The 21,012-nt window shown below is 38.0% G+C and overlaps 1 protein-coding gene across 2 annotated transcripts in view; it reads right to left on the bottom strand.

Annotated features, from left to right (window-relative positions):
* Positions 1 to 21,012, bottom strand: part of LOC128876240 (uncharacterized) — a 94,427-nt gene that overhangs the window by 34,075 nt on the left and 39,340 nt on the right. Inside the window, exon 2 of one of the 2 annotated variants that reach the window (XM_054122426.1) lies at positions 4,975 to 5,010. The exons of the other annotated variant lie outside the window; for it this stretch is intronic. Coding sequence (XP_053978401.1) covers positions 4,975 to 5,010 — 36 coding nt within the window. The remainder of the gene's footprint in view (positions 1 to 4,974; positions 5,011 to 21,012) is intronic. 2 annotated transcript variants of the gene reach the window in all.

Raw genomic sequence — 21,012 nt, 5'->3', positions numbered from 1 at the left:
TTGTGAAAGTATGGTAGCATTATTTTAATGCACGCGTTGGAAAGATCCACGAGCAAATAACCTTCTTAATCTATGGGGAACTTAAGAAGTAGATGATAAATATTGATGGTACAAGAAGTAGGACCGCGAGTAACTTTCCTCTCTAACCAATCTTCCGTTCTGTTATATGTTTCTGCACGGTCCAGCGATCTTACACGAGAATACTAAAAAAAAAATGAACAACAAAAAAATGAAGAAAAGTTCATACCGTCTCTTGGAAACTAGAGCGAAACAGATCGATCTGCTCCTGTTACTTTCAATCTCGATTTTACGCGTTCAATAGATGACAGCTAAATTCGTGCCGTGTAAAATAAATAGATTATTCCGTGTAAGGAGAACAAATATTTCACAGCTGGACTTTCTCTTAATATTTTAATTAACATTGAAATTCAAAAGGACAACTTCTATGTCGATATCGCCTTTGATTAAAGAGCAACTTTTCATTTCTACATGGAGTCATTGAAGAGGATTAAATGGAATAAAGTGGAGTACTTTAGTTCTTAATTATTCACACCTTATAGAATATCAGAGTAGTTGTATCGAGGTACGGATTTAGTTCACGGTATATTTTATTTGCCTTTTAATTCTTTTATTCGAAACTCAAGTGAGAAATATTTTGTTTTCTTTTTCGTACTGTTAATAAGGTTTATATTTGTTCTCATCGCAAGTAGGAGCAAGTAATGTGTACATACTCCTTATATTTATATTAATACATTGTCCTAAAGCTGTTAACATTTTACGTGCTGATTACGGTTTCAAAGTGATAATATGACCAACAATAATCACGAACGAAAATGCTGAGAAGATATCAAGATGCATTCACGTGAAAATCAACTACCAATAATTCTCTACGTACAAATTTAAGAAGCACGTATTCGCACGTGGCTTGCGACGCTGAATTAAAAATATACTCGGTCGATATGGAAAAATCAGCCAGACAGAAATATTTTTGTAATCGAGTTCTGGAGCGACCAGCGGTCTATCGTGGCCATCGACTCCAGATGCCCACTTGACGAAATCTGGAAAAACGAAAATCGAAGACGCGGCTGCTGATCGCAGCACTCGAATCTCGTCCATTCGGTGACCCGATTGGCCAGTCCCCGAGGGTTTACATAATACGCTCGACGGTGTCCTGTTATGGAATCTATCGATCACTGTACCAGTATAAGGAGATACGAGGACCAGTTGTCATCTCGCCTCTGATCCTGTCCCTGTTCTGGCCATGGGCCCGTTATTCAACCATGAACCCGATTCACAACCCCCTTACATGAGATTAATACAAACTTCGCCGCACGACGTTATCATCTTTTTAGACGTCAGATTTTCTCCTGCGATACGTTACGATCGCGATATCTTATTCGTACTCGGCCACGGCAACGTCAATGATTAACGCATTCAGGGTGCGGAACGTTTCTCCGTCATTTTATTGCCACCGACCGACGGCGGTATATCACTGCTTGTACTTGTAATAGCTATAGAAGTGTTCCATAGAATCATTGGCGCATTGTACCTCCATGGAGGAGAAAATGGAACTTTAGGGATCGAGCACAATTCATTGTAATAACACTACCGATGGAACTTCTTTGGTAACGATATAAACTGTTTCCTCTGCGACTAAGGGTGTGACAACGTTTCAAGTAGGGTTCTTCTGCTACTGAAGTCACCGAAGAAGATGAGGATATTCCAAAAATTATAATTTGAAGACCCCCACCCCACACTCTGAAAACATTCATCGTTGTTATTTTAACGCCTCGCTCTTATTCTTGAGGGAAACAGCGAAATTAATCAAGGAACTTCGAAAATGTTAATTAAGATAGCGGCACGTTGCATAAATCCGACATCTAATTAATCAGGAAGCAAATTAAAAATGTTTCGCCAAACGGTTCAAGACAGACAGAAAAAAAATGAGCTTTCGCGGCGAGCCGCTGGTAACAGAGGCTGATTCCTCGGAAACCGCAATTCGAATAAACCCAATTATCGCCGTAGTTCCATGGTTTCCTTCCTTTCCGGAGCAGAACGGTATCCGATTAATCGATAAATTAAATTCCACGGTGCGGAAGGAACGGCTAACGGGAAATAATCAGAGTTTCGATCGTGGCACGTGGGAAGGAACATTTCCGTCCGCCATTCACTACTCTATGACAGGAGCCGTGTTTACGTAACGGATGCATCGTATTTTCAACATTGATAATTATAATTAAGTAGCGATAATTTGATAATCATCGCTTTTAGAAACGAGCCAGTCGGCGAGCTCTGATTCCATTGATCAAATTGATTTCTGTACTGGTCCTTACTGTACCTTACTGTACCTTACTGAAAACAAGTTAAAGAATTAACAAACACTATTGTGTTTCCAAAGAGAATTTTTTACTCGACTCAATAAGCCTCGAAGGAAGCGACAATGGCATTCATTGTCGCCCGTTTCTCACTTCGTCCAATAAAAGAAAGGAAGCTCGGGCGCGAATTGACGTCTTCTAATTATCAATGAGCACGAAGGTTCTGGGTGCAGTCACTAGGACGTAAAGCCACACCTAAACGATCGTACCTTGGTGGCCCACAAATGATTCGACTGTAATTATTCACCTGGGCTTGCCTTGCATTTACCTAATTTATTGTTAGGCAATATCCACCGAGTTTTCGCATTATTTGCAAATTTCCAGTCTCACAGAAGTTACCTTCGCGCGCTAAGTGGTGTTTTAATGAGATTGCGATGATTATGCTGCTGATTGTATGCATTTATGGCACACGATGATTCGGGAAACGTATGCAAAGTGTATCTAGAGTGTGTTTCATAAATGCTGATAGATATTCATTGATCAGACACTAATAACTTTTAACAAATTAGTGTTTCACTTTACGCACATGTATACATATATTAAAACATTATATTTTGTTTTAAATATATATAAATAGTCATATAAACATATGTGGAAACTTAAACATTAATATTGTTCAGCATTATTGGTACGGATATAATATTTACACATTCAAAATATACAAAAATATATATATCATAAATACAATATTTTGAAAGTATAAATACTATATGCATACAAATATATATATTGTAGATGTCACCAATAATTTGTAACAATAGTAACGTTTCATTTTACACACGTACAAATGTTTACATATTTATATACACCATACATTCATACAATCCGCAGTCCAATAATGATCCACACGAGAGAATAGGAAAAGCATCAATGAATTTCTGTGTGACCAGATCTTCTCATTCAATACCGAATACAAAAGGAACATGGTTTGTTAAAAATATTCATCTTCATCTCGTATGTATAGATACAAACGTAATTACGAAATGTACTGCAGTCCCTCAAACGATTACTACATCCATTTTACAGCCAGAATAAATGGCATCGACGATACAACCTACCATAACTGGGCAAACTTATCATCATAATTCCCTTTCGTATTGCAACGATCAAACGGATGCGAGCACCTCCAATTTTATTGTTTCACCAGCGAAAGTAAAATCCTACGTCAGGCCTACACACCGTGCGCGACGTCTCCATTTCAAAGTAATCGTATTCCGGACGGCCAATTTCAGCAAGACAAAGTGGGCGATATTTCGAACGGCCTATCCACCTCTTGACAGAAATTACACCACTTGAAACAGGAGTTTATTTGCATACGCGATGGTATTAGTAGCGAAAACGATCCGTTCCGAGAAGTGGAAATAAAATAGCATTAAACCAAGAAGGAAATAACGGTAGACATATAAGACGCGGATAGTTCCACAACGCGGTTAATTTAACACGAATTTATTCACTCTCGCTTTTCATTGGTCGATGTCAGACGTTCTCTTAGGAAAATCATAAAATAAAATGGAAGAATGATTGTTTACGATTTTACAAATATTGTCAAATTAACCTCGTTATTAACCTCGATTTTTACGAAAACGGGGGCCTATCTAAAAATAAAAAACGCCGGAACAAATATTTTTTGATAAAAAAGGTCGGTACCGAAGTGCATCAAAATCGGTGACCCACAATTCGTGCCCTTCCCTTGTAAGCCATCATCGTTAATAACCGCTTAGGTGTGGTCCATGTAACGTTGAACATCTAAAGCCATCTGTTTAAACTTATCCACGCCATCTGCGAATTCGCGATTGAGAGACAAACGAGTTCGGAAATTATTGGTTGGTATTATTCGCACTCCGTAAGACGGTACCGTTAACGCGAAGTATCAAGAAGACGTGTCGTCCCATTTACCTGCCAGTTAATCAAGCTTTAATAAGGACGTACGATCAAACCGTTCAATAAACATTAATACATAGTAGTTGATCGTTCGATCACGTCGGCGTGTATCAAAGGTTTAATCGATCCCTGGCGTTACAGATTCGCGTTTACAGGGCCGTTCGCGCTCGAATAAGAATAATAAATCGTAACTACCGTCTGTTATCAAAACAACGTACGAAACAAGATGTGACCGCGGTGCGCGGACATCCAACAGAAAAAGACAAACGAGGTCGCAGGATGCAGCTGATTGGCGATTCGCGACGTATTGCAGCATAAAGATTTTCGTATCGGTGTGTGGCAATTCACGTACAGCGCTATGCAACAATGGTTGCCTCTCGAATGATTATAAACAAGCGTCGAGTGAGGTTTGAGTGGAGTGATTTTATGTGAAATTTTAGTGTTAAAATTTTAATACTTTATCTGCTGACAATCTATTAATAGGATTTTTAATTTCAGTGTTTAGCTACATATAGAATTTAGGCATTGTGTTGTTGGTAGAAAATTCTTCTCTAAATTGTAGACTTTCTCTAAATGAGCCGGTAGATAAAGTGTTATGGTGACCAATAGAATTGATTTTAAAAATTTTATGAGACTTAGGAATTAGAAATTTTTAGTATTTAATTATTATTAGAAGTAGGGTATATATATTAGTATCTAATATTATCATCATACTTACTAATTCATGAGACTGTCTAAGGTGGTACTGCCTTACCTGAAACATAAGAAAAATATTTAATAAGGATCAATGTTTCTAGAGGAATATTCTACTTATGAATGAAACAATGCTTAATAAAAACTGTAAAAGAAATCAAATAATAATTATTATATAAACCTGTCGTTTTTCTGTTTTGTCACGGGTACTGTATTGTAATAAATAATTTCAAATTGTTATCAGAACAGTTGATGTATACTGTATTACTGTCAATGTATTTTTATCAACTATGGAACGAATATGGAGCATACTCGCATCAGGGTCCAAAACATCTTAATTTAAATAACCAGTTTAATACGTTGATACAAGCATTCCAGCCTTATACGTATAACGAAGATATTCATTAAACAAAACTAATAAAATGCGAAGTGAGTTGAGTCACTGATCTCGCTTACATCCAAATTGAAAGTAACGCAATCAGGTTTCTAGTGGCGCAACTTCTTCCTTAAAGACGAGTATAACTGCGAATCTTTTTAATCGCACTTTTATCGAAAGAAGAAACTACAACTTTAACAAGTTGCTTCTCGAACTTCGCGTCTTCGAGGTTCGCATACAAAATATTCTAACTTTTCGTTCGTTAACTTATTCGAAATATTAATTCCTTCAAATAAAATAAAATGAACTTTCTCTACTTTTATATTGTTCGCGTGTGACAGAGGAAAACATGTTCGTGGGTTCTGTAATTTAATAAATGTCACCGAAACGAAGTTGATTGCACGGTGCCAGACCGTACCATTGTCATTGTCATCGACGTCGACCCATTTTTCTTCGATCACTGGCCTGTTAATAAATCTTCTGCTATACAATGGGCTGTTCGAAAATGCCTCGACATGAAATCGTTCGTGACTTTCCTTCGTGAACGCAGTCGCCGCGTTTATTCGACAAAACAAAAAATAAACTGAAGAATCAAGACGGGAATAAATCTAAAGAAAAATGTACCGCCCACCTGTAACGACGTCATGTACGACTATAAAACGTGTTTATCAACGAAAGAAATATAATATCAGCGAAATATTAACGAAAAAAAAAGTACAAGTAACCTAACTTCACATTCGTACCTAATTATTTTTCTTTTAATTGGAACCTTGCACAAGTTCGGATTAATTCACGTACATATACTTAGAAAAAGAAAGTATTCTCTCTGTTATCTGTTGATACGTACTCGCGAATGTAATTATACATATAAAAGTTGTTTATATAAGCACTCGAATGAAAATATGCCTCTGACATTAGATTTGTGAATCAACGATAATTTACTCCAACTTAAAACAGAAACTCGTACAATCTCGCGTGTTTCTTCGCGAGCTTCACGCTTATCGAACATGAGCTTGCCATTCATAAATGGCAGTGCGCAAAGTACATTGACCTGAACGTGTGCCTTAATCGTATATGACGAATCTCTTTATTGTATTTACATCTACTTACATATCTTTAGAGTATTTGCACTATTTTGTGCTAACTATTGCAAATTTTATAGTACATATGTTAATTCCACTATTATCACTACTAATGGAAAAAGATAAATTGATATAATTGATAATTGATTATCACAATTGACAATACCCAATTTTAATAAAAAAAAAATAATAATGCCAGGTGTTTTCTTATTGGCTGGCATTCATATTCGAGATATGAAAACACGCTTAAATTTCTGAATGAGATTTATTTAAATATTCAGTTGCGAGGAGTAATTTTGAGTGTTTGGTTTAAATTCTTAAAAATTAATGGAGACAGAAAAAAATAAAAATGAGACTTATATCTAAAATATATGTATATGTATAAGTACGAATGATCAATTCACTTCAACTCATGCACTTATTACAAAATCGGTTTACATCATGATGAAAACACTATACACAGACGAGACTAATCGATCACTGATAAGCCTAGATAAAAATAGGTTAGAAACAATAATGAATTCTTCTTGACAGAAAGTTAACATTTTTCATTCACGAGGAAATATGGACTTTCTACGAATAATGCCAGACTAATACACAGTTATTACCTAATTATCATATTTCTGGTGTGCAAATACTTAAGTGGATAGTTAACGTTCATTCAGAGATGCGGTGAAAACGCTGCAGGGAAATCATAGACTTCGAAGTGTTACAAGAGAAAATGCATAACACAAAAAGAACAGTTTAGAATATGTACAGTACGTGTTACTTTCAAAATCGTAATGTAATAAAGGTGTCTCTTAGAAAGGGAAACACCATCGATCACTACAATTCTAATATCTAAACAAACTATATAAAACTTTGTTAAAATTAATAGATATTTCGAAATAAAAATTACAACGCAGATTCAACGTAAACGGAATCTTCATTGGAGCAACTTTCTTCCATTATATCAACGAATCATTTTCAAACGAGATCGACTAGGAACGCCCACGCAGTATAATCAGACGAGAGGCGAGACAAGATTGAGCGAAATGCTCAGGGTAATTATCTGTCAGCTTGTGTAGCATATCTTCGAAGATGAACGAGGGAAAGCATCCTGCTTGGAACAAAATTTCAATGGTGCCCCGATAGCCTCGGATAAGGAGAAGAAATCGCACAGAGAGTGATAACACATTAACCTGAACGAGAAACCGAATAGAAGCGGAGGACTTTCTAGAAGAAAAAGTCGCGACCGAATTCGCGCCACGAGTTCCGCGAATCGCCATATTTTCACTGCGTTAACGAGTGCCAGCTAGCTTCCCCGATCCCGATGATGATGCATGTCCTGACAAATGGACGAACAATGACGCTACCTGTTTCTAACGCTTCCTGGGTTTCAGTGATTACGCAAGTTAACGACTTGCCGGCACTTGTAGCGCAGCATTGGACCTCGTTAATAAATTCGAACTCGAACACTAAAGGAACGAGCATGGTTTCGGGGATAACATAAACGAAAATAAGGTGGATTATTCTTATGACGAGTGAAGCAAAAGAGAAAAAGGTAAAAACGTAATAAAAAAAGTATTTCTACTTTGCTCTACATACCAGGAAGATTATCGACCTCGTTTTCGATTATTCGAGAACTATCGAAGGAAAAGAACACTTGTACGTGAACTGTTCGCGTGACAAATTGGTTGATCCCATTTTTTGAATTTTTTTAAATTTTAGTTTCGAAGCACTCGACTGAGTCGTAACATTTTGTATAATATGTGATAGAACACGGAGATTTACATCTCGGAATAAAAAATAGAATTCTGCGAATATTAATAAATATTTTCTGTGATGTTATCGATATTGTTGTACTATAAATGTCCATTGTACGATTTTCAAAGTTGCAGTATTGTTCGTTGGAAATGGTTCTTCTTCCGCTACAAGAAGCGACTACTAAATTGCTATAATACCGTACATTCTCCATTCTAAATAGAATTACCTACCCGTAGAAATTAACGTCCCTTGCTACACCACTAATTACAAATAACTGTATCTAAAATTGACCGATTCCATTACAACAGCAATCAAACGGCGTCAGAACCGAACTCAACCTGTTGTAACTGTAATTAGGACATAACTTTTTAATAAAACACAATGCTATGTTAATTAAATTTAATTTATAACGGTAATTAAATTCTAAACCCCTTTTGAAAACCCTTTATTTGTGTAAAATAAGATTGATAGTTCATTTCGTACCTACTCTATTTTTATACAAGTTTTCAATCACCTAATTCAAATAAATCAAAAGTTAGCAATGTCGATAGCTTCCTCTTCAATCTTTAAATTAAATTATTTCAACATTATTCGTTAGTTTAATCTCGATTCTGCGATTCTGCTTCAAGCAACATGACCCATTTGAAATTATAATGTTGATTTTAATTCGAAGAATGATATAATTTTATGTTACAGAACACATAATCCATAGATGAACGATACACAGTTATTGTTCTTTAATTAGCTTAGAAACATAACTGTCTGACTATTGCGTAATTATTAGGAGAGGATTAAAGCTAGAATAAACAGGAAAATAATGCTATTATAAAAAGGATATTGAATTGTTCTTGAATAGTAATATATCCATGTGAAAATTCATATCGTGGGATGAAGTCGGGCGAAAGTCGAGTGAAAAAAAAAGACTAAAGCAATAGACATCGAATGAGAACCAAAAGAACCGGCTTGCAGTAAGCTTGGTGAGAAATCATAGACACAGATGAAAAATCACAATCCACTCGATTCCCATAAAAAATTCTCTAATATAAATCGAGGCTCACAATGTTCGTTTGTCTTATATATATATATAGAAGACAAACAAACATTGTGAGCCTCGATTATATATATATATATGATCGAACGTGTCAAACGTTCAAATTCTCACACGCAATGCCACCAAAAACAGAGTAATTACTGTAATTACGAAAGACGGATTCCCTATTTCCACGTGTACCCAGCTCGCATCTGTATCTCAATAGAAAAGAAACGTCCACGAGAAACAGGAAAAGGGAAACGTGGCAAAGAAATGTTCCCAGTGAAATCGCGATTACATAAAACTAGGCAAAACGGCTAATATTCATAATCCGCGGGAGTGTATTTTCCACGAATCACAGACGAGCGATCTAACGAGGAAGTGCGCCGTGTGGGCATCGGCTCGCGTAGACAAACTCTCGGTAAACAGGTGTTCTGAAAACGTAGCAGATGGTGGATGATGGGAACCAAGTCGGAGCAAGTGAAATCGCGTCAAGACACATCGGTTACAGGGAGATTCCTGTGATCGAGAATGTAATCCAAGTTTCCTGCCTTACGATCGAATCGTCCTATGTATTTACTTCAGCGAGAAATTAATGATTTTTCATCAACATGAATTTATCGGGGTGCAAATTCATGTAACTTGACTACAACATTTTTTACATTAATTTAATATTTACTTTACATTACTTTGCATTTGCTTAGATGTCTCTCTTTATACTTCTCCCATTAGGGATGCCATTTTCAATTTGTGAAAATAACCTGAATGAAAAGTAATAGTTTATTTTAACGTTGATGCAAGGGATCGTAATAAACGATCCAACGATAGTAATCACAAAGAAACGTCGAGAACCACTGTGATAAGGCGATAATGAAATAAAGATAAGCTACCCAATGTTACTGATTCAGAAATATGATTCATTATTTGATAGAGTGACGTTGCAAGTGGACGATTAAATAGTTAATGAAGCAGAACGATAGAGATCACAACACTACCCCAGCTTCAACAACCGAGAACACCGAATCCATATCGCCAGGAAATTGTTCTCGTTAAAACAAGTACGCCAATTTGTCAAGACACGACTGTGAACGAAATAATCATTGCCCCCTAGTACATAGAGACAGCTGAAATAAGTACCTATCTTCTAGCTCGTTGTGACGCGAATTAAGCATGGAAGGGCCACGCGTACACTTGCGCTTCGGGAATCATTTATTATCTGCTAAGCAGCATAAATTATGGTACTTAAACACCTGCAGTGGGCGATCAAGTTATTACGAACGCTTCAAAATTACTGGATACTTGCAATTTAATTAAGAGTGGATGTGGAAGCACGGTTAAAATGATACCTTATTTTCTTACAAAATATGTTGTTATATTTGTAAAATTAAATAAATTTATTTAAATTATAACGATATGTAATTTTCCACGCGTATACAACTGGTGCACCGAACCTGAAACGTTTCAAAGAAAATTCAAACTTGCTTTCTACAAATTTACCGTAAAATTTGTTAGAACCACAAACACATAAAGAAGGTATTACAAACTCATGTAAAATACAAAATCCCAAAACCCCATTTGAAAGATCCTTTATAATGAAACTTCCAGTATCTGCTAAATAAGCCTCATTGATGAGTCCATCAAATATCTCTGGAATGAAACGTAGCGATACTGCACTTTGTCCCAAATACGTTACTTATTACTACAAAGTCATACTACTAATCACACGAGTATGCAAATTTCTCAATCATCTTTATCATGTAAATTCAAAGCCTATGCAAATGTGATTCCGAGTCTCAGCCTGGCCCCTCCTGGTCCCAACCCTATCCATTAGCGTTCGCTTCGAAACAGTTGCACACCGCATTAAGTTGAAGTGCAACAGGAAAGCAACTTATTTTCTCCCTAAGTGGAGCCGTGCAATCACGCCCATACCGACCGCTCTGCTTCTTGTTTCACTGCGCACGCTTTCAGAGTTAAACCAACCCTTACGACACTCGGTGTGTTCCGTTACAACGGTGATTATCGACGCATCGGATCGCAATTCTGTACCGGAACAAAGCCACGGTCATCTCTCCGCGAACAGAAATATCCAACGAAAACACAAGTACACACAGGCGCTAGATTAACCGTATCCCGAATGCATCTTAATACCGACGCAGCACGCAAAAGTGCATCCAGATACGGTATCTGGCCACTCGTAATTAAGTACTACCGGTCGGAGCCAGAGGACCGGAAATTCCGGCCTTCCACGGCACCGTAGGATCTTTTAGCCGGGCGATAATTACAGCGCAATCAGCGATTGAAAAATAATCCGGCTACCCCGACCGTGCGCGAGCATCGCGAGGAGGCTAAAAGTAAAAGTGCTCTCGGCCGATATCGTTCTAAACCGAGGGAAGGAAGTAAGAACTGTACAACAAATACGCATTAACCTTGAGAAAGGGAAGGGCAATTTGTAGTTACTTAGCCAGGAACGTGTGACTGCGTGTGCGCAATTACCGTGATATTTCCGCGTACAATGGCCATTGTAACGGAGTGGAAAGGTATTAATTCGAAACGTGCCTCGAAATATTTTCCGAATTCTCTCTGGTTCCCAATAAATAGTCGACCGCAGAGTTCGTGCTTATTGTTGCGTCAGTCGAATCGATACGTGAAACGTACTTTTAAAATGTAATCACCCTCCCTTTCCACGATCCTTCTTCACCTTTAGAACGAAGTCATTGTACTTATACCAATTGTTGTTATATTTTAATGAAAGGTTCGAGTTCTGACACGATTTCGTTACAAAATATCTGCAAATAAAAACATGGACATTTCTCTTAATTTTATCTAACAAACTACGATTCTACACAAACTACCTTCTATTTCATGAAATCTCCACACGAAAGATCTACATCCTTGTAACGCCATTTTCTTTTTATTTCTTTTTATTTTAATAACAGCTTTGATAGACCAACCATTAACTTTAATGTATGTATACGTTAAATGGACATGCACCAGGATACCAACCGAGCGTTCGTCAAAGTTTCTTTTAAATTTCAATTAAATTTCACGTAGTCATCCCATTCCGTATAATATTTTCCAATGGATCGGCAAGTGACGCGCGAAATTCGAAAGTACGTCCCCAATGGGACCAATTGACGAAATTTACGCTCAGCGCAAGTTACTTACATAACTATCTCGCAATTTACTCGGGAGAAGGTTAATAATACGATATCTGCGCTTGAAAATGACGGCCTCGAACCTCGCTTGCGTATTTCGCGTGCATCTCAACCGCGGGAATGGCAATTTACCCAACAAATTTCAAATATTTATTCGAGCGGAGTCCTTCTCCTTCGATTGCGAAACTGCAAGTTTCGTCAAGCAACAGGTGACCTAACGGTGAATACAATTTCAGAAAATTGTCGACAGTATGACACGTTTACGAAGTGTGTATACGGCATCCTTGCTTTTATAAAATTGAATTGTTGAGTCTACATGCAAATTTCTTAGATTGAAGAGGCACAGGTGTCTGTAGAAACAATTTTAATTTATTAAAAAAAAAGAAATTGTTTTGCGCATACCTCAATATGCTTTACATTCACACAAAGTTTCGTTCAGATAAAAATATTCAGGTTCGAAAGCTTTCCTGGTTTGACGTTTTTTTTTTTTTTTTAAATAATTCACTTTATACGAGCTCTAAATAACGTGAAACATCCAAAGAGTATTCTTTTCCGCTTAAAAATGAAGTTGCGAGACCGAGAAGGTTAAGCGAGAAATTGAATTTGAACGTGTTTCTGGTCCGCTCGGTAAATAAGCTGTACGCCCTGTGTTTTTCGAGAACAATTACAAAATATACGGTGGTCTGTTTAACGAACCGTCAAACGTGGCTGAAGCATGAAATTCATACGGCCCCGGCCCGCCTCGCCTAGAGGAACTGTCGCACGCGATGCGGGGCATAGAAGCTCGACGCTTGTTTCCGTGACGATTCGCAATTTCGACGCGAAAATAACTGCGAACGATTGCGAATTCGACGTTCTTCCTGCGAACCAATCGTGTGAGTTACCAGACCGTCGTCCACGTGACGTTACGCGATTACTGTGTCAGATAATGAATCGTGATACCGCGAATGGGAATTGATATGGTGCTGGTTGGTGCTTGTGTTAGGACAAATAGCGTGTTTGTTAATGGGATCGAATCACAGATGGGCAAGATTTTATTTCGAATAGTAGAGGACTAATAGTCTCAGGAAAAAACCTAAACTCCTAAACATCCGTGTTTATCGCAACAACTGTGCGATGAATTTCAATTGTATGTAAGTTACACAGATATTAAAATGATAAAAAAATCTAATAAAGTATACGAAAATAGGAACAAACTAATTACAACACATTTGAAGCTGTGTTGGATAAATAATACACTAATCGTCCCTACTACCAAGCAAACTATTAATTTACCTCGAACTTAAATTTCAAAATTGCAACCTAAACGTTGAATGAAACATCTTCAGAAAAATTCTAGATAAGTATCTAGATAAAAAAAAAACTGGAACACTAAACATCCTCATTCGATAGATTCGATCCTCAAAGTGGGTGACGATGACGCAGCGGGATAATTAATGGCTGTTCGTTCGCGGACGAACAGGAAGCGGAAGAGGCGACGCGCGCTTCAAATGCATTGGCTGCAACCCGTGCAGCCACGTGCATGTACACACGAATCGGAGATCGAGCGTACGAGCCACGGTTCACCGTGTTCATCGGACCTCGTGCGGTACCGCACGCACGTTCACGTTATGGCGTACTGTTGCACACGCGGCCAACCGGGTACACGTGTTGACATTGTATCTGAAGTACATCGCGGAACAGGGTCGTTTCTCTGACTGGCTTCCTAATCCGGTTAAACGATGGCGGAGAGCAGCTCTGCGGCTGCTTCTCCGGCTGCGGCTCAATCATTCCTCCTTCAAGACGTTACGAGGCCGTTCAACCGCCTCCAACAGTGAATGCACAGCGAAACTATGCATCTAGTTTTACCATAACCTCTGTTACGGGTAGATATATCTATTCTGGAAAAAGTAGGGAGCATTACCAAATAAATGGGATGAGTATTTTTAGCCAGCTGAACCACGACAGGTCTGAATTCTTTTCTTTGGGCAAACAAGTATCCTTTTTGGGTGTCTCGAGTTGTTTGGGATTCAATAAATGCAACTGGATCAAACAATTAGCATGTATTCGTGAATTTTAAGAACCACAGCGATATTCATGGGAGAAGTAAGTAGGTTAAGTAGCTACCTCAATGTACCGGGTCCAGAATTTTGTTCATTAAGGAATATATTCTTCATGTTGTTTGGAATTCAATAAATGTAACTGAATGCAAAGATTCCAGTATATTCACGAATTTTAATAATCACGATATTTATTGACAATAAACTAATATGGCAAATGAGTATTATGAACATTGTTTCTTTGGATAAGGAGAATATTTTTCATGCCTCTTATATTATAAATTTTAGTAATAAAAATGATATTTAAATAAATATAAATAGGATAAAGCACTTTTGGCCATCTCAACCTTCTCGATTCTGCATTCTTACACGAATAAAACCCGTTCTGAATAATTGTCCAATCAAGTAAATCACTCAACGTTTTCATTAGTCATCCATTATTCGAATAAAACTTTGCCCATCTCTGCTTTACGCCATTGCACCTTGAAAACCAGCCAATCGTGAACCTATGTTTACGTGAACTTTCTTTTTTGTTTCGTAGGCCTCTGTACTCTCTCGAGGTTCGTTCATCGAAAGCAGTAACATCCTGTGAAACATGTACACAAAGGTTTCCGCAGGAAATGGGAAAGAATTAACAGACTATACCATACTAATATACATCCCAGAATTAAGAAAGCAGTCTCAATGAAGTCTTTGTTTTCAAGATAAAGTCGCTTAAAATTTTAATCTAAATCAAAACGTGCGCAAAGGAAATCATGACGGAGAGGTAAAACTAGCGATCGTATTCGTTCTCATATGTTATCGTGGCCTTCTTATGTGGACGGTTTATTAAATGAATAGGAAGATGTGGCTTTAGAGTTTTTCAAAATTAAACTTCTCATAGTCCGGCAATTAATGGTGCGCACGAGACGAAATAAATCTCGATCTCGTCTCAATTTCGAGATGCGATTCGAGATCGAGATTACTTGTATCCATTCGAGATCGATATCGAAATTTAGCATACCGAGATTTGGGCGAGATCAAGATTATTTGAAAATCGAGACGAGAATAAAACAAAATGTTTTATTATATTGCCGATCGCCAACACATATGACTGTTGCGCTAACAAACGATGCCACGTACAATTTTGTTAACATTATAAGCCGCTTCTGCTTTCAGCGAAAGTTCGCTGCGAATAAGATCTTCAGATATAAAGAGTGCAAAAGTGTAAAGTGTAAGTGCAAAAGTGTAAAGTGTAAAGTATTTAGTCATACTTTTATAGCTTTTTGTATCGTATTTGAAAAAACTCTATTCTGTTTTACTTTTGATTAACTAAACGATACAGTGTACAGATTACAAATTCCTATCTCAAGCATGAATCTCACTCTTTGTTAACCTTAGATAACTAGCTTCTTATAGCGTTGCCTTGTATACCAATTTGCTAACTGTAGGTGTTTAATAAACCTAATTACATACCATCCATAAGTATATACCATCATGGATACGTAATAACAAGTACCATGTCATAAACATAGCATGTTACGTACCTTTAATCTAACCACTTAACTGTACAACGTATAATAATCAACGATTTAAAGATTCACGATTTCTCTAATCAAACAGTAGATAAAACCTCCGAAAAATATCGCGTCGACGTGTAATGAAAAATCCACGAATTCGTAATTGTATTCCGATCAAATGAAATAATCAAATAAAGCATGTCGAGATAAGTGTGTTCCCAATTTCCGGTTATCAACCTTGATAAACGCTTCTTTTATTTCCACGATGATCGTTGTTTCAAAATTGCATGCCCATTAACTATTACGACGTTGAAGGAGTGATTATGTAGTTCGATAGATCGTTATCGCAATCTCGATGAAAATCGCTAGTTTTTAATCCAGCATGGCCAATATTGCATCAACAAGGTATATCGCAACAATTGCAACACACTCAGCACACGTGATGGATTATCTTTAATTACAGCTCTTGTTTCGCTCGTCTACTACGATACCATACGCCATAGTCGAATTTCTTGGAAAACGAAACCTGGCGCGAAAGAAAATGATATTTCACATTTTCGAATCGTTCACACGCGTAGAGTGATACCGCCGCATCGATATGCCGCCAGATTAATATCTCCGCACATGGTGCACTATGCAATCGACTGAACGCTTATAGGCGCCAATTGCATACGATAAGTTACTTTGTCGAACGCCTATAGGCGATAATTGCATACTGTGAACGATTACGTCCACCACCTATTGGCGCCAATAGCAAGTCACGAAGAAAAGAGACAAGTTACTTACGATACAGTTACGATATAAACATTCCACACGTGTAGCACGCATAACGAAGTGTGACAAATACGGATTCGATAGCCAACAGTTTCCTAATCGTAAGGTATGGATGTCTGAATTAGCCCTAGGAGATGAAATTTACACTGACCATTGTAAATTTGCATTAATGCTTCGGTGCAATTACCGTATTCAGAGTCAGTTGCCGAAACGTCCGTGGCAATTTGCAAACACAGCCTGTCCAGTTTGAGATAATAGAGCACAACGACGTCGTTCGTCTTGTATCTTCGTTGCCGCAACGTAATACCACGATTTGCGGGGAACTATAGGTTTCTTGTTTAACATGAAACGGTATCCAGCGAGATCCTTCGGTCTTAATAACGGCGAAATCGTAGTAAATTGTAAGATGGCTGGAGATTACCGTGCAAAGCGTTATTCTTTCATAGTAACGGGAATCGAATTGCTGGCTGCAGGTTGCGTGTCATTCCCATTCTGCTAATTCCGTTTTATTCGCGGCGAAACATTAAAGACCGTCTCCTCGCTACGCTACTTCGTCGAACAACTTTACTCCAACTAGTTTCGCATCGAAATTGTTGAAACTCGAATGAAACGGTGTCGTTGAAAGTATTCTAATATTTGAGAGGTCTATTATTATAATAGTGACGTTTTTTTTATAATGACGTACCAATGCACAGGTAGGAAAAGAAACGAGAGGAGTGGAAGGTTGGAGAGGTCAGCGAAGCGTGCCTGCGAGCATCCGCTTCCGCAGGATGTACGATTGTCATTTTCTCTTTTTAGGCTTCGAACGCGCCGACCATCGCGATCCATCAATAATTAGTTTTCCAAATCGAGAGGAAATAACCGTTCCGCGAAATCAGAAACGACTCGAATTAGTGATATACTACTTACAAGGGAGATTCATCTATTAATAACAAACTCTAAACAATCTAAACTTTTTGCAGAAATAAAGTGCAGATGAATTTGCTGATGGTGTGTATCCATAAATTATTGTGAGAGCCATTGTTGTAGAGAACCTGAACAGTTTCCATACACTTATTTTAATATTTTAATCTGGTGTTTGACTTTTCACCAGATATAATGTTTCTTACACACTTTGGACCTGGATCACATTGAACTATGTATATTCGTATTTTTCATTGGTGCTAAAAAAAACTACCCTATTCAAACCAAAAATAAATTATATAAAACTCTAATCATTCATACTTTTGCTGAGACATCTGAACAACTCTAGAAATGTGCAAGAAAATATCGACGTTTAAAGTAACTCCTTTCTCTACTAACAAATAAATCATACACGTGTTTAGCGTTAATCGAATGAAATCTTAAAGAAGCAACATGTTGAATTAGGAACGTGAAATTAAATAATACCGAGGCCACCTTTGAAATAAACACTTTATTCATCGATCGACGTGTGTCACACACTCAAACTGTTCTCGCAGTACGCGTCAGCGACGCAGAAACAAAGGAAACAAAATAACATCCGCTTGGCGAGATGAATCTATAGTATTTTTATAATCCGACACAAACAAATCCATCTCGACAGTGCTCGGTGTAAATGCAAAACACGTTAAAAAGTGGTATTGAAATGAAATTCACACCTTCCTGTCCTTTGAAGAAGGACAGTACGCGTCATTGCAAAGATCATGGTGTACGAAAGCGATACACGCGATCGAGTTTCATCCAGAATACATGTGTGCTTAGCGCCGTAACCTTAGATGCGTACAATCTAATCAGACATGTAACCGAACACTCGACGATACGCGAAAATTTGCACCTTGTTTGCGCATACAAATCATTCCGTGTCAAACTGCACCAAGATCCAACACCATAGTCGAACGACTTTCTCCAGAAACAAATCAACGTAAACTACGGGTTCCAAATTCATTTCTGAATTAGAGTACTCTGAAATTCTAATCAGTTAGGAAGAAATGGAAGGCGATAAATAAAGAACAATGTCAGAGTCTTGTCAACCATTATTAGGTACGTTTCGAAAAGTGAAATTAGATTCAAAAGTTATAATAAGATGTCCGTTACAAATTACACGTAACTGAAAATGAAGTCCTGGCGTAATTACTATTAAAAAATGATTGCCCCTTGTGAATAGTAATGTTAGCAAAAGAATTTCTTGGAGGTATAAATATATTACCAATTACTCTTGAGTTTTAGACCAGAGTAAATTTATCGACATCCTTTTGGCACACCGTTACTTTAGCTCATTCGGGACGAACGTCTAACGTTTACATTGACAATGAGCGCGCAGTGTAAATGTACAGCGCCCGTTCTGAATAGGTTAATGCGATTGTACGGAATTGCTATGCAAATATTCGTCGCAGAAGTCAGTTCAGCTTATCCAGTTACATGGATAAAGCGTACGAAATTCGAGACAAACTTATCAGCAAGCTATCGATAAGATACCAACCAGATAAAAATACAAAACTTACTATTTATAAATTTCTTACAGAATTCATTCTGACCATTTAAAAGACTCAAGTTAAAGTTGTACGCACGTGCCAATTAACGAAGACGAATAAGACGTTAAAGTGAGTTCCAGTGTATCATGTTGAGTATTAGGAAAAATAGGAAGAAAAATGCAAAAAACAGATAAAAGTGAAAAAAAAATGAGAACATGAAGAACGATAGGAGAATAAATATAAAGAAAATGAAAATTTTGAAAAAATTAAAAAACAAAAGGGTTGACGATGAATACAGTGAAACATGACACATAATAAAAATAATCTGATGCGACGTCATTTTCTAATACTTTTCGATACAAATTTTACGCGACACACTTCAAAGTGCATATATTCATGTATTCAAATTTGAACTTTCTACGTCGCGCACTTATCACGAGAAAAATTCTCAAAGATTGGTCCGCTTTCGAGCAGTAAAAATAATTCCACGGCTCACCCTGCGCAAATATAATATCTTCTATCTTTTCAACCCCTCCCCCGCCCAGTATCCCTTCCCCCAAGATTCCATCAACGCGTAAACTATGCAGAATGGAAGCAGTAAAATGTAAGCGCAAAGAACACCCTGTCCGCGCTCCACATCCCCTCCCTCCGCGCGCTATCAACGCACAAATAAACTCCCTGAAATATAATGCAACGGATTTTTTCGACTCGTGCTTGGTCCGCCGGTACAAAGATCTAATGAGCGGCTCGATACGAAACACCTACGTGCTTCGGTCCCGTTTACGCGCGCGATCCTCCAGCTCCTCTTCGCAGTCTCATTAATGCTCGAATTACTCGCGGAGATCTCGAGAGCCGCGGTCGAAGCTTAGCGAAACGTCCGTCGCCTCACTTTATTAGGCGATCGGCGATCTACTGCCACGGATTGCCGCGTGTGCAGCATGCAAACGAACCGCGGTGACTATTTTTTCTTGAATTCCCCGAGGTGTCCTCTCGCGTTTTCCTTCTATCGCGAGTCCTAACGCGCGCGCGAGCAGCCTGCCTCGCTTTGTTGAGGTCGCAGCATAGCTGCAAAACTCGTTCCCCGGGATAGAACACGGTCGCAGTTATCTCGACTCGGAGCGGGAATAAAAGGGAAAATAAAGGGGAAGAAAAGGAGTCAAAGGGAGGGAGACGAGACCAGACGATACACTTGACGCCGAAGGAGCGCCGCTCAAGAGGCAACCTTTCCCGTGGTTCTGCGATACCGCGCACCGCCTAGACGGGCGAAAATAATTGAACAGGGATATTCTTTGCTGTGCTTATAGTAGGACTGTTATGTCTATTTTGTTGGGGACTCGCGTCTCCTCTCTCCTTTTCTCTTAAATAGAAAAATAAATTTAATCTATTTTGTTTGCTCTTAACGCGGGGACTACCAGACTGATACTTGTGCACACTTCTAAGACACTGAAACTTTCTTTCGAGACAATTGGGAAGTCCGCAATTTAACACTTGTCGTAGTACTCTCGTTTTTACTCATCCAAATTCAAGGATTCTATTGTGATTTATTTTCTTTAACATCTCACCTTCGGAATTAATTTTCTTACTCTGTCGGTGAAGAGTTTTAAGTGTTAGCGTAAAGGGAAACATGCAGTTGCCACAGTCAAAATTCAAAAATTTTTTGTTCATTTAAACATGTATTCGAATCCAGAATAACTCATTTATTAATCAACTTCTTTTGTTTGATCATTGGTCTATATTCGACTCGTAACTTTGTTCTCCATTTCGGTCACTATACAGATCAGCAAGCGTATGACTGTCCCGAAAGCTCGGTTGCTGTCCTCTGGCTGGTTTTATTTGAAAGAAAGCGGAACTAAATCGGAACCAAATTCACGTGACCGTGTAAATAGGAAAGAAGATAAAAGTCACGAGGTAACTGTTTTGTTTTTGTAGT

The sequence above is a fragment of the Hylaeus volcanicus genome, chromosome 5 (assembly GCF_026283585.1).
Source record: "Hylaeus volcanicus isolate JK05 chromosome 5, UHH_iyHylVolc1.0_haploid, whole genome shotgun sequence".
In the NCBI taxonomy this organism is placed as follows: Eukaryota; Metazoa; Arthropoda; class Insecta; order Hymenoptera; family Colletidae; genus Hylaeus; species Hylaeus volcanicus.
This window is presented reverse-complemented; position numbering and strand designations above follow the sequence as displayed.